This window comes from Dermochelys coriacea, chromosome 1, assembly GCF_009764565.3.
Source record: "Dermochelys coriacea isolate rDerCor1 chromosome 1, rDerCor1.pri.v4, whole genome shotgun sequence".
NCBI classification, from domain to species: domain Eukaryota; kingdom Metazoa; phylum Chordata; order Testudines; family Dermochelyidae; genus Dermochelys; species Dermochelys coriacea.
The window spans coordinates 245763697-245777831 of NC_050068.2; the positions used below are offsets into that span (position 1 = coordinate 245763697).

The following is a 14135-nucleotide window of genomic DNA, read 5'->3' on the forward strand; positions in this document are numbered from 1 at the left end:
TGGCCTCCTCAATAGCAGTATTGGAACCCATGGGGTGTACCTGTTATGTCGGTCCCATACTTCCACATTTCCTTCAAGGCCACATCGGACAAACTGCCCCCAGCACAGCTGGCACCACAGTGCCGAATCCGACGTGGTGGTGACACCAATGCCCAAGGAGCCATCCCCAGACAAACAAGGGAAAGCCGCCTTTCCCCCTGCAGTGCAGTCATCTTCGTCATCTCCAGATGAAGCAGTGGTGGGCCCCTGGTAAACGAGCAGCCCTCCCCAACGACTTCAAGGAGCACCAGGGCCTGCTTACAATGGGGGCTGCCAAGCCGAACTTGGAGGTCAAGAAGCTAGCAGAGGAGTCCGATGACCTCTTTAATATCATACCCTCCTCCACCCTGGCCCAGGTCATGTTGCCCGTCCACCCAGGGGGCCAAAAAATTGCTAAGTCTGTGTGGCAGACCCCCTCTTCCATTCCATCTACCTCCAAGAAGGCGGAAAAGAAGGACTACGTCCACGCAAAGAGATTTGAATACCTGTATACCATCCTCCTGCAGGATCCCTGGTCATGTCTGTTGTTAACGAAATGGACAGGCCAGTAGCACACTGAAAAATGAAGACACCAAGAGGCTGGACTTGTTTGGCAGGAAAATTTATTTTGACAGCCAGCCTGCAATTTCAGGTGTCTAACCATCAGGCCCTGCTAGGCAAGTACAATTTCAACCTGTGGGACTCCATCAGAAAGTTCAAGGAGGGCCTTCCACAGGACCGAGCCCAGGAGTTTGCCACCTTGGTGGACGAGGGCAAAACAGTGGCGAGAGGCACCCTCTAGATGGCCTGGGATGCTATGGACTCTGTAGCCAGGGCAGTCGCTTCTGCGGTGGTCATGAGGCGCAGCTCTTGGGTGCAGTCCTCCAGGCTCTCCCAGGAGATGCAGGATCTCCCATTTGAGGGATCAGGGTTCTTCTTGAAACTGACCAATGCCGCATTCTGTCCCTTGGCCCTACACACACTTAAGCAGGCTAGGAAGCCATTCTGTTCCCCACCTCTGTTGTCCCCTGGTCCAGCTCCTACAGGAAGAAGGACAGAGACAAGGGGTTTAAGCAGCAGCTCCTTTCATCTTCCTGTTCCTCTGCCCAGCCTGGCCAAGGCTTCCAGAGGCCAAGGAAGCCAGAAGCAGGCATTTTGAGGATGCACTCAGGGATGGTGCCGCAGTCACTTCCCAGAATCCAGCATTCACAGGTTCTATACCTCAGTCATGGGTGGTGCATGAACCGCCCGTTTGGGGCAGGGCCGGCTCTAGGCACCAGCAAAACAAGCAGGTGCTTGGGGCGGCACATTTCTAGGGGCGGCATTCTGGTGCCGGCCATGCTGCCCCTAGAGATGTGCCCCAGCTCGCCTCCGCTCCGCCCCCGGGCAGCTCCCCTGAGCGCGCCGCCGCCGCTCCGCTTCTCCCCCTTCCCGCCCAGGCTTGCCGCGCGCCAAACAGCTGTTTCTCCTGGCAAGCCTGGGAGGAGAAGCCAAGCGGTGGCGCGCTCGGGGGAGGCGGCGGCGGTGGAGCGGAGGCGAGCTGGGGCGGGGAGCGGTTCCTCTACCCCCCCCCGCCCTTAACCTCCGCTCCGCCTGCTCCCCTGAATGCGCTGCCTCTCCCTCCCCTGAGAGGGAGGGGGGAGAAGCGCAGCAGCGGCGCGTTCAAGGGAGCAGGTGGAGCGGAGGTGAGCTAGGGCAGGGGATTGCGGGGGAGCCGCAGGATGCAATAGGGGTGGGGAAATGCGGCACGCCGGGGGGAGGAGGCAGGGCCGGGGATTTGGGGAAGGGGTTGGGAAGGGGCGGAGCTAGGGCGGAGCCAGGGGCAGCCAACATTTTTTTTTTGCTTGGGGCTGCAAAAATCCTAGAGCCGGCCTTGGGTAGCGGAGGCTAGCCCCAGCCCCACCCCTTCTGCCCAAGCCTCCCCCCAGCCGTGGCCACTTGCCCAGTCCCGCCCCAAGCTAGTCCCCCAGCCCCGGAGCGCCACGAGGGTGAGCGGCATGCGGCCCCAATCCCCCCAGCTCCAGAGCATAGGAGGGCGTACTGCAGTTCCCCCAGCCCCGGAGCACTGGGAAGGCAGGAGTCGTGCAGCTGCAGCCTCCCCAGCTCCGGAGCATGAGGGGGGCAGCGGCATGTGGCTGCAGTTCCCTCAGCTCTGGAGCACAGGGGATGGCAGGCGGCCACAACCTCCCCACCTCGAGAGGGCGAGCGGTGCACGGCCCCAGGCCCGGAGTGCTGGGAAGGTGGGTGGCGCGCAGCCTCCCCAGCCCCAAACGGAGCACTGGGGGGCTGGAGTAGGAGCAGGATTGGGGCTGCCGCTTGCAGCGAGCCAGGGCCATGCCTGGCTGTTTGGGGAGGCACAGCCTCCCCCAGCCTATGCCACCTGCTGCTGGCCATGACATCAGTGTTCCTGCCTGACAGGAATACGTGAGCATTAGCATTCTAAGGGTTAATGGATGCCACTGTAGGACAATCACAATGGATTACTGTGTCATTATTAAAAAGAAAAGGAGTACTTGTGGCACCTTAGAGACTAACAAATGTATTAGAGCATAAGCTTTCGTGAGCTACAGCTCACGAAAGCTTATGCTCTAATACATTTGTTAGTCTCTAAGGTGCCACAAGTACTCCTTTTCTTTTTGCGAATACAGACTAACACGGCTGCTACTCTGAAATGTGTCATTATTGGGAATAATACATTCCACTGGGACTTTTCCCTACCAGGTACAGTCATTCAAGCACAATTTTCTGCACTTTACCTTGCATGAGCCTTAACTGCTTCTCTCTTTCATTAATATATTAATTTATGAATAGTTAATTTGTTATTTAAACTTTTGTCGTGAAATATTAGTCATTCCAGCAGCACTGAGATTCCATGTGCTATGGACGTCTCACTTGTGAAAACATAAATGGATAATAATTCCATATACAGCTGGAAAATACATCTGACTGACTGGGAATAAGAATTGTGCAGAGAAGATCCCATGCTGATTGAGAAGAGGTGACTTACTTTGTTTTCTTTCCCCTTTTCTGCCTTTACCTTTCTGTCGCCCCTCCATGGTTGGAGGAAATGGGACAGGACTGACCAATTTATCCATAGGATGAATACAAAGCATGATGTCATCCAGCACTTAATTATCTCAAACTCAGACAAGTGCTGGGGTGTCAGTACTAGAGCTGGCTGAAAAGTGGGGTAAAAGTTAACAACATTCAAAATTCAATTCCATTATTTTCATAACACTTTCATTTGCTAGTTCTTGAGTGAACACTTGTATTCATGCCATAAAGTCTCAACAAACCAACGTATATATCTTCTATAAAACTGTTTTGGAGTGAGGATGTTACAGATAGAAAGAGGACAGGTGAAAAACCCAGTAATTTTAAAATAAGCAACCAAGCTGCATAAATATAATGGAGTGATCACTTAGCATGAACATCAGTGAGCCTAGGGAATAGGAGTGGGGATGCTCAAGCAACAGAAAGATCCCTTGCCTAGAGACACTTTGAACATGGTCCAGTGCCAGAACATCAAGCCAGTTGGTTTCAGTGTACTGTAAATATTTAGGCAGAGGTGCTCAGCACTTGGGGACAGTTTCCCTATGGAAGCATTTCTGTGTATAACATAAGGTCATATGAGCTCCTGCTGGCAGGGATAAAGCCCATCAGATGTGATTTGATCATCAAGGTGAAATGCAAAAGTGAGCTAGCAGAAGCCAGTTTTGGATGTGATTTGCCAGTAATTACATGCTATGGCCATGACAAAAGAACATTTAATGCAAAGTCTGTTAGCCAATAAATCTGGCTGTTAGCTTTCTTCTTCCCTCATCCATCTGATTTTAAATCTTGGATCCATCTCATTGCCAAATATTGTTGATGCCTTACATAGATTCTGCTTATCGCTTGTAGTCTTTCTCTCCCCCTATAAATTTCCCCAGTCCTTTCCTTCATGGTTTCCAGAAGTCTCCGTTTAGCCAGTCCAAAACTAAGTTTTTAAAAATGTTCCAAACCAAGGTGCTATGTGTCAGGACAGCAAAGTAGAGAGATTCCCTCCCTTTTATAGGGTTATTGTGCAAGCGGACAAAAGGCAGCTATGATGTGGTGTTGAGGGGCCATCAGGAAATTTGGTTGCAGAGCAGGGTTTATTTTTGGAAGTGGGGTGGAGGGAGACTTTTTTTTGAGGGGGATTAGTGGAAAGGAATTTTGACAATAGGGAACACCTACTGGATACTAGGGATAAACAAAGGACATACAGGATTGTGTGTGTGTGTGTGTTGGGGAGACTAAGGGACGGAGGAAACCATAAAATTCCCTAACTCCCAGGAGAGAGACAAAAAAGGGGAGAAATCAGGAGCCCCCATTTCCCAACAAAAAGCATATAGGAGATGCTCTCTGAAAATGCTGGTGAGTGGGGTAATGACCTGCTGCTCTTCCCTGAAGCCAAAAAGATAACTGCAAGTACAGGGAGACATCTCTTAGGAGAGAGTAGGTTTGTAACTCACTCAATTGCAGGGTGTCACTGTGAGTGCTAATGGTACACCGGTCCCCTATAACTCAAAACACATTTTGAGGAATATAGGACTCTTCTGTTAGGGCTGCCAGAAACGAAACTCTGCAAATACCCCCATTCTCAATTACTATAAGTTACAATAGAAGATCAACACCCCATTTCTAATCCAGTCCGCAATGAAAGCCCAGTACAGGAGGGTAAAAGTAGAAGACTCTCATTGTGGTCTTCTCCACATCATCCCCTTGCTGTGCATGTCCAGTTGACCTCATAACTCCTGGTAAAATGGATCTGAGCTGAAGTACTAGATCAGCTTCGCTTCTCCTTCGGTGAAGTTTTGGATCTGGATCTGAATGTGGGAGTTTGGACCCATCACCGCTTTATAAAATGTGGCAAGTTATGAAAATTAATGCTATTAATTTTGTTTCTGTCCATTTATGGTAATTTCATATCCCTTTGGCTACCCTTTTCTCCTGTTTGGATGACCTTGCAGGGCCAACGTCACTGAGCAAGTGCACCAATTTGCCCTCAGGAAAGTTGCTTAGGAGGTAATGCCGATGCACTAATTTTTAATGACTTGTGTTAACAGAGCTCTAGCAAACTTCAGAGTTGTAATTCAACACCTGTGCAGCTGCATCATTGGTAGCAATGGAAATTATGGTATAGACAGGGCACTTGTGCTTTTACAACAACCAGGTTGTCTCCCATGATTGCATTTCAGAGACATTGTGTACATATTTCTCCAGCATATCTGACTGCGAGGGTTGGCACTCATCAGTCCCCAGGTTGTGTCCTATGCTAATTTGCCATCTCCTCACAGTGACTGCTGAAAATTACTTACAACAATAAATGTAAATGAAAATGCATGCTGCCGAATTGACAGACAGAGTTAAGTTGCACATGCGCAAGGCAGGAGTCCCGCAGCATTTTGAGGAATACTTTTTTGGGGGTCTCTCCTGTGGGCTTTTTTTCACCCATTAATCTCTACATCTGCACCTTGGTGGGGCCAAGGGGGAGCTTTGGGAGTATTGTGAGGAGCCTTTCACGGAGGGAGTGGGGAAGTTGTGTGTAAACCTGGGGGTAGTAAATACACACTGTACAGCTGGGGATGGCCTGGTGGTTTGGTTATTCTTTGGTTACCTAGTGCAGGGACTTTGGTATTAGTACAACAGTGGTGCTGGAACAATTTTTATAGCAGGGGTGCTGAGGGCAGAAACCCTGTATTGGGGCTGTTACTACTTCCAAGCCGGGGGGTGCAGCAGCCTCCCCAGTTCCAGCACCTCCGTGGCACAGTATCTGTTGTTCTATTAGGCACAATAACTGATGACAATTCAGGGCTGAGGTTCGTTTACTCCGGGGTTGGGGGATGCGGGGGGGGGGAGGGGAGAGCGGGCGCTGTGGCTTCTGCGGCACCATTTCCCCCTGGGCCAGGGGTGAGGCTTGGCAGCCTGCTCCACTCCAGTCTGCCGCCGCTTCTGGGAGCCACTGGAGGGCGCTGCGGGGCACCCGGCACTACAACTCCCGTCGGGCCTTGCGGCTGCCACCGCCCCGCGAGGGGCGCGCACAGCCTGCTGGGGCTGGCGCCCATGGTGGGTAGTGGCCGGGGGGAGGGGTGGGGAGAACCGTTGGCGGCCGGGTCCATTCATCGCCGCCGCGTCCCCGCTGTGCCCGGCCGGGCGCCCCGCCGCCATGGAGGCGCTGATCCCCGTGATCAACAAGCTGCAGGACGTGTTCAACGCCGTGGGGGCCGACATCATCCAGCTGCCGCAGATCGTGGTGGTGGGGACGCAGGTGAGCGAGGCCGGGGCGCTGCGGGGCCGGGAGGGAGGCGCCCGGGGTGGCAGCCGCCCCTTTGTGAAGGGCACCGGAGGACGCGGGCCTGGGAGGGGCGCTGGCTTCGCGCGGGGCCGGGCCCCGCTCCCGCTCCCGCCTGGTGCCCGAGGGCTCTGCGGGGCACCTCCGGGGCCTGCCAGCCGGCGGGGGGGGCCCTTAGGGAGACCCGTCAGCGGGTGTCCCGCATTGCTGCGCCCGGCGCCCGCCGGTGACTGACTGCGCCTCAGGCGGGGCAGGCTCCTTCCCTCTTCGGCAGGTGGCCTGAGCGAGGGGGAGGCGTGAAGTGACCCTGTCCCGCTGAAGGTGACTGCGCTGCCCACGCCAGCATCCTGCCGTGTCGGGTCACCAGCAGGCCCCCGTTTTATTCTGGGCTTGACCTTCCTTACGGTGCTTGCCTTGCACAACGTGGGAAAGGGGGTGTAGTAAGAGAAGGCTGGTAAGGTAACTCCTAACACCGCCTCTCTGTGACACTGGCCCTCTGCTCTCATGTCCCGTCACTTAACATTGAGTTCTGTTAAATGGCAATTTGGTGCAGCTGCTTAAGAACCACAGACCTGTGTTGGTTCAAAATAATTGCAGCAAATGACGGGTTTAGTCTAGCCGTGCTAGTCGGTTTTAAAAACCAAATTGATACCATATTGTTGTTTAAAGGGATGCTCTCAACTTAAATGGTTTCCGAGTAGCAGCCCTGTTATTCTGTATCCACTGAATGCACCGGATGAAGTGAGCTGTAGCTCACGAAGGCTTATGCTCAAATAAATTCATTAGTCTCTAAGGTGCCACGAGTCCTCCTTTTCTTTTTTCTCAACTTAAATGTGACCCATAATTTTTTTTTTAAACCAAGTTATAAATCCATAAAACGGTTTTCCCTATCAGACTGAAAATAGTTCTTGGACAAAGGTGCCTGTGCAGAGTTTGAAACCCAAACATTGAGCACTAGGAAACTGAAAGTAAAATGAATTAAAAGTAGTAGAACTGAATTTTTTTCTGTTGTCTACACTTGAAGAAATGTAGAAAGTAAAGCACATAAGTAATTACCAACTAAATTAGTTTTTTAAAATTCTTTCGTTTGTAGTAGTGTAAGGCAGTGTTGTTCTTGTAGGTAAAAAAAAAGTTTACCATAGCTTCTTAAGGCGACCATATCCCTATGACAATAGCAACTCAAATGGAAATGAGGCAGAGCCTATATATTTTGGCTGCACTTCTGCAGATGGATCTACATGAACAGACTCTTGAGTCCCCATTGACTTCAGTGGAGCTTTCTGAGGGTACATCGGTCTGTCCACATGGATCCAGCTGCATGACTGGTACATCTCTGTAGCAAGCAGGATCCCATGACAGCAAGTCTGAGCCTGTGTCTATAGACTTGGGCTTGAGCTACAGCATTAAAAATAACTGTGTAGACGTTCAGGTTCAGGCTGGATCTCTGGCTTTGAAGCCTGCTCCCCTCCCTAGGCTTCAGAGCTCGAGTTCCAGCCCAAGTCCTAATGTTTACAGCTATTTTTAGTGTCATATCATGAGCCTGTTGATCTGGGCTCTGAGATTCACTACTGCAACATTCTGTGTAGAAGTACCCTTTGTTAAAAATTTTGGAAGAAAAAATTTGCTTAATTTTTAGGGTTGATGGGTTTTTTTTTTTTTTTTTGTAAGTTATACCAAATCCAACACAATTTCTGGGTACTTGAGGATCAGTTATATTTATATATGGGGCAGATGGGAAATAGAATATCAGTAACTCAGAAAATGATTTATTCAAGAGAGCGCTATACATTTTGAACTTCGAAATACTTGTACTACAAAAGCAGCTGTATTGCTGAAGCACATAATAGGTCTACTCTCTAAGCCAGTTAGAATGTAGTGGTCAAGAGAAGTACAGGAAGCAGCTGTCATTCTATTTTACCAACATTCAGAGATTCATAGATACTAAGGTCAGAAGGGACCACTCTGATCATCTAGTCCGACCTCCTGCACAGCGCAGGCCACAGAATGTCACCCACCACTCCTATGAAAAACCTCACCCATGTCTGAGCTATTGAAGTCCTCAAATCATGGTTCAAAACTTCAAGGAGCAGAGAAGCCTCCCTCCAGTCAACCATGCCCCATGCTACAGAGGAAGGCGAAAAACCTCCAGGGCCTCTCCAATCTGCCCTGGAGGAAAATTCCTTCCCGACCCCAAATATGGCAATCAGCTAAACCCTGAGCATATGGGCAAGATTCACCAGCCAGATACCCAGGAAAGAATTTTCTATAGTAACTCAGATCCCATCCATCTAATATCCCATCTCAGGGGATTTGGCCTATTTACCCTGAATATTTAAAGATCAGTTACTTACCAAAATCCCATTATCCCATCATACCACCTCCTCTATTCATACCAGATAGAATAATTATTCATCAGTCATTTAGTATAATAGACATAAAATACTTGTAATAGAACACTGTCAAGGGCATATTTCCTGCTTTTAGGGAAAAAAATCTATTTTGCATTTACAGTTAAGTGCCTTACTATTTTTGTAGCAGAAAGGACACCATTATCCTCTGAAAACATTTAATCTCTTCCACTGATATGCTTATTCTTAATGTAAAAGAAATGTCAAACAATAGTTACAGTATTTTTCAGGGTAATTCACTTCCCAAAACAGGTGTAATTGTGGCATTCTTCCACCTGACCCTATGTTTGAAACTTTCCTTGCCTAACTTTGTGCAGTTTATCGACATGACAGTGTGGGGGCAAGAATCTCAAAGGATTAACAATTTTTCCTAGTTTACCATTCATAAATGCATAGAGCAAATAATGGTCCTAATATCCTTCATTACAATGCATGTAATTTGAATAGTCCACTCTTATAAATATTCTGTTTTTATATTCATAATAGCTCTGTAGTCAATAATTTCATAATTGTCCTACTTACCTTGTAGATGGGGGTCTCATGACACTGTATTAAAGAGCTTTGTAAAGTCCGAATAAATTGCATCCTTCCTAATATTTTAACAGTGCAAATAATCATATTTGTTAGCCCTGATTGCTGTGATGTGAATCTGTGTTGTTTGCCCTAAGTGAAATTATAGCCTTTTGGGTGTGTTCTTGTTTTGTTCCTTTATTAAGGTTGGTTTATGGTTCTACAGATTTCTGGACACACCTTAAATTTCTTCTTAAATTGTTACATTAGCTTCATTACCTTATTTTAAGTAAATTTTGAAATGAACCTCCTTAAGATTCTTTGTGTAGGCCAGTTACTTCAGAATTTTGTGGTTAAATGCCATATGGCCCTGGAATTCTTTTAAGATGTCTAATTTCCTAGTAGTTTGCTGTCAGATGAAGACTTTCTTTAATATTTTGCCTTTCTTCCTTTTGACTTTTCAAACCTGTTTCTGTATTCTTGACCTGCCTCATTCTTTGTGGAAAACGGACACTGTCAAATGGAAGAGAATTTCTCTATCCGTCTACTGTCAGTGAATTGTTCTCATTCTTTTCTTGTCTGTTTCTCTCATTAAATTCCCTTTATTTTTTTTATATACATTCTATGTGGACGGGAATATTGTTTTAATCTTCTGTAATTTTAATTTCACGCTCATCACTTTTGTTATCCTTCTATATTATAATGGTTCCACTCTTTCTCTGTATATAATATTTCATACCTTGCTTATTATGCCTTCTCTTATCCATGATATATTTTGTTTTTCTGCATGCTGCGTGGATTCTGTTTTATTTCTACAATATTTTTAGCTAGAAATTGCCCATATCCCGCGGGCATGCATTTAATTTATCTTTGAATGCTTTCTATTTCCCCAATGTGTTCCTTTCCTCCATTGCTTTGTGATTCAACATTTCCTGCATTCCTTGAAAACATGCTCTGCTAAACTTCAATGTCCTAATTTTTCCCTTTTGTAAACACATTTTAGTCCTAATTATAAAATATTTCCTAACTGGGCTTTGGGCACTATTATTCAGATACCTCTGCCTCTCTAGTCATGTTCTGTGTTACTCCAAACAGCGTGAGAATTGTTCATTTTCCAGTTTTGTCTAGGTATTGCCCAGAGCAGCAATTCTGTGTCATAGTATAGATATTTTGCTAGCATTCTTGCCCGCCTTAGCAAAAGGAGTTGAGAGTTTTTACTACTGGTTTCTGCCCTTTGAACCCTTCCCATTACACTAATCTTGTGTCACTAATTCTGGTTATTCTGTCATTCCTAGCAGTGAGTATGTGGTTTTATTTCCCTTTGGTTCTATATGTTATCTTTCTGCATTATCAAATTTTATGAAAAGGCACAAGCTGGGAATACTGTATAAGCAACACACACAATACAATAGTGCAATAGCATCCAACTACTTTGATGTCTTCATCTTATATCTGTGGTTAAGACTTGTTACTTACAAAGCTTTATGGAATGGCCTCAACCTAATAGCACAAAACACTACAATAAAAAGAAAGAAGGCATAATATTGATTGTTCCCAAAACAATGAGTCTGTTTGAATGTATATACATACAAAATACATGTGTGATAGTTTTTGCTGTGGTTAATTCCCTACACTACAAAATCAGGTCTGGATTCAAGAAGAGGTCAAACATGCAGCTCATTATACACAATGAGAATATTATCATATTTGGCCATCTCAATAGGGCATTAATCCAAATGGCTATGAATGAGGTAGCTTTACTCTTCCAGGTTATTGTTTGCCTTCTGCAGGGGGTTCCTAGAAATCATTGCCTCTCCCATTGATTTAAATAATGACTAGCTTAGTAGTAAACACCATTACACCATTACAGAAATGCGTTATGGGCAACCTATGCTATGTGTAAAATTGTGACCTTACCTGTGCATCCCAGGTATGACTTTGGGATGGTATTTTAGGTGAGGTATTGTAATACTTAGCTGCCTCTCAGACTTATGTTTGTCTTCTGACTTATTAACTATTGTTTTGTTGCTATTTTGGGGCTTCCTATGGGAAAGTGCCTAAATGTACTTCCCACTATTTAACATACAGCCTTCTTGCATGGATCTTTCAAAGAGAACAGCTGTTTTATTCTATTAATGGCTGTGAGTGTCACACAGATTTGGGATTGCCTTAAATTTATTTTACTTTCTATTGATTTTCTAATCTTGCTGAGTGGATGTGGTGTGCTTAGTACCCCAATGATAGAACCACTCTGAATGTCATAATGTGGTATGTCAGGTTCTGCATAACAGCTATCCTGCACATCCACTGTATTCTGTTAGATAAAGTTAAGATTATAATTCTCACAGCAAGATACTGTTGGGGGAAAAAATGTTTGTGAAGCCAGGTGTACGCTGTCAACTACTGGGATTCAGGGGCAATGTTATATCGGGATATCCTCCTGGAGAGTTGGTACTTGTACTAGCCATGGTTTAGTTTGTTAAATTTGAGTTCTCCTGCTTAGCTGCTAAGGCCTTGTCTCGACTGGGGATTTGTCCCAATTTCAGCTCTCAATTATAAAACAATGGTGTGCTTGCACTGTGTTGGTGTAAACCCCTGCTTTAGATAGGGCAACCTGCAATTTGTCATTTACCCGGGTTTCAAGCAGGGGTATGCTCCACTTGGGAAAGCTCTGGTTTTCATGTCTGTAGAAGGGGTTTGCACCTGTGCATCTACACCAGTGGCTGGCCACTGATGGGATAGAACTGCAAATGCATAATGCAGACAACAGTTGGCAAGGAGTGTGTGTTTGTCTCCCCAACTCCTCCCAGACCCATTGTTTTTTATCTGCTGTTCACTGTGTCTGGTTTTGTGTGTAGTTGTCTTTCTTCCTCTCAAGTGTCTCCTCCCCATGGTTCATACCCTGGCTGTTCTGGTGCCTGCTTTGAGCAGGAGCAGTTATGTGAAATTGACGTTAATTAGCTGTTTATTTTACACTTTAAAGACACTCTGTAATCTACTTCTGATGTAGGTCGGATTGAGTAGTACTTGATGGTATGCTGTACTTGTGCCTCTCTTTCCCTATCATTAGTTTCCGCAGAATTTTTTTAGGGCCTTTAGGTTTGTGAAGAAAACCTTCAAAATGTGATCAATGCCTCACTGTCTCTCACAGAGTCTGCAGATGGATGAATGAAAGGATAGTTGTAACAGAAGCATAACATGAACTGTGTCCCCTTCATCTAAAGCAGTGCTACTCAAAGTGGTGGTCCGCGGACTGGTGCCGGTCTGCGAGCCATGGGCTGCCGGTCTGCGCACACATTGGAAAAAAAAAATTGCTGGTCCCCCACATCAGATAGCTTGAGAAGCACTGATCTAAAGGATTTTAATATTGAAGCCAATAACAGTGTTAACTATTTTACTGCTGATCAGTTTAGTGGATACATGTAGCTAGTTAGAGTGTGTGGGTAGAGCTGAGTATAGACAGACTTGGAAGGATTAGATTTTGATTGGTAAAAGTCAGCAAACATCAATTTCCCCACAAATGAATGAAAGGATATTTCCATTGATGATGATTACAAACCTGTGAATAGGTAAGAGAGAGAAATGGTGTTGAGAAGTTATTAGAATTGGCTTTAAGGCAGGGTGGATAAAAATCAATGATTTAAAAAAAAACAGATTTTTTTATTTAAATCCGTTTTTTTGATAAAAGGGTTTTTCCTCAAAAAGCTTATCTAAAGATAGTTTTAATTAAGATACATTATAGCTCAAAGATATCTCATCATGGAATAGGAATTATAAATTCTAATTCTATAGTATGAGACAATATATTCATGTAATGTTTAAGAAAAGTTTTGTAAATGACTTCCAATAGTTCATGGATTAGGGACCCAATCTTATGGGGTTCCACAGGCTTCTGTATAGATTATTTAGGTTAATCTTTCTATCTACACAATGGGATTCAGTGCTCAGTCAAGAACAGGGATCGGAAACTTTTCAGAAGTGGTGTGCTGAGTCTTCATTTATTCACTCCAATTTAAGGTTTCGCATGCCAGTAATACATTTTAAAATTTTAGAAGGTCTCTTTCTATAAGTCTATAATTAAACTATGTTGTATATAAAGTAAATAAGGGTTTTAAAATGTTTAAGAAGCTTCATCTAAAATTAAATTAAAATGCAGAGCCCCCCAGTGGCCAGGATCCGGGCAGTGTGAGTGCCACTGAAAATGGTGGAAGTCACTTAAGCACTTGGATTCAGAGACTTGAAGTGATAATCTCACTTTTAACAGCAGTAGCTGCTTCTGCCGGTGTAGAAAGAATATTTTCTTCCTTTGGACTACTTCATTCCAAATTGAGAAATTGTATGGGTCCTGAAAAAGCAGGAAAGCGTGTTTTTCTTTTCCAGATTATGAACAAACAGGAAAATGAAGGTGAAGACAACTGAGTTAGCTGCAGAAGCCAATATTTTAAGTTTCTCATATTGACCTGGCTGACAGTCGATTGATTTTTTTTTTGTTAAATATTTCATTTAACTATTTGAGTTAAAAACAATTTTAACAAAAACTTGATTAAAAAAAAACTTGAATGTTTAACTAAATTCAAAAATTCATATGCTTGTTTAGTTAAAATATTACATTTGCTGTTGAAGAAAAAAATCCAGAATACACAACGTTGTTGCTTTAGTTAAATAAAACAATTTAAATGTCTGTCTGGTGATGTTCTCCCCCTAATACAACATGGCAAGAAAATCCTCCAAATATTAATGATAAACCTGTTGAATTGGAGATAGTTCACCTCCCAATGACTTCATAAATATCTGCTTCAATTACCTTTGGCCAGTGAAATAACCAAACAATCATTCATTTTCTGATATAGCTGTAAAACTAATCAGAAAAGTTTTCAAAATAA

The 14135-nt window shown here is 45.0% G+C and overlaps 1 protein-coding gene and 1 long non-coding RNA gene across 9 annotated transcripts in view; one reads left to right on the forward strand and one right to left on the reverse strand.

The window, feature by feature from the left end:
* Positions 1 to 624: 624 nt before the first annotated feature.
* Positions 625 to 1520, reverse strand: LOC119848461. The gene is made up of 2 exons (XR_005290262.1): positions 1240 to 1520; positions 625 to 1058 (listed from the first exon to the last, which is right to left on the reverse strand). It is a non-coding gene; the product is annotated as an uncharacterized LOC119848461 (long non-coding RNA).
* Positions 1521 to 5967: 4447 nt separating this feature from the next.
* The window catches only part of DNM1L (dynamin 1 like), a 63156-nt gene continuing 54988 nt past the window's right edge, over positions 5968 to 14135 (forward strand). For 4 of the 8 annotated variants that reach the window (XM_043518467.1, XM_038383634.2, XM_043518479.1 and 1 more), the window contains exon 1: positions 6067 to 6310. In XM_043518467.1, the coding sequence (XP_043374402.1) occupies positions 6209 to 6310 (102 nt within the window). In that variant the 5' untranslated portion in view covers positions 6067 to 6208. Of the gene's footprint in view, positions 6311 to 14135 lie in introns of all 8 variants that reach the window. The other 4 variants (XM_043518449.1, XM_038383616.2, XM_038383624.2 and 1 more) reach the window with 3 other exon arrangements.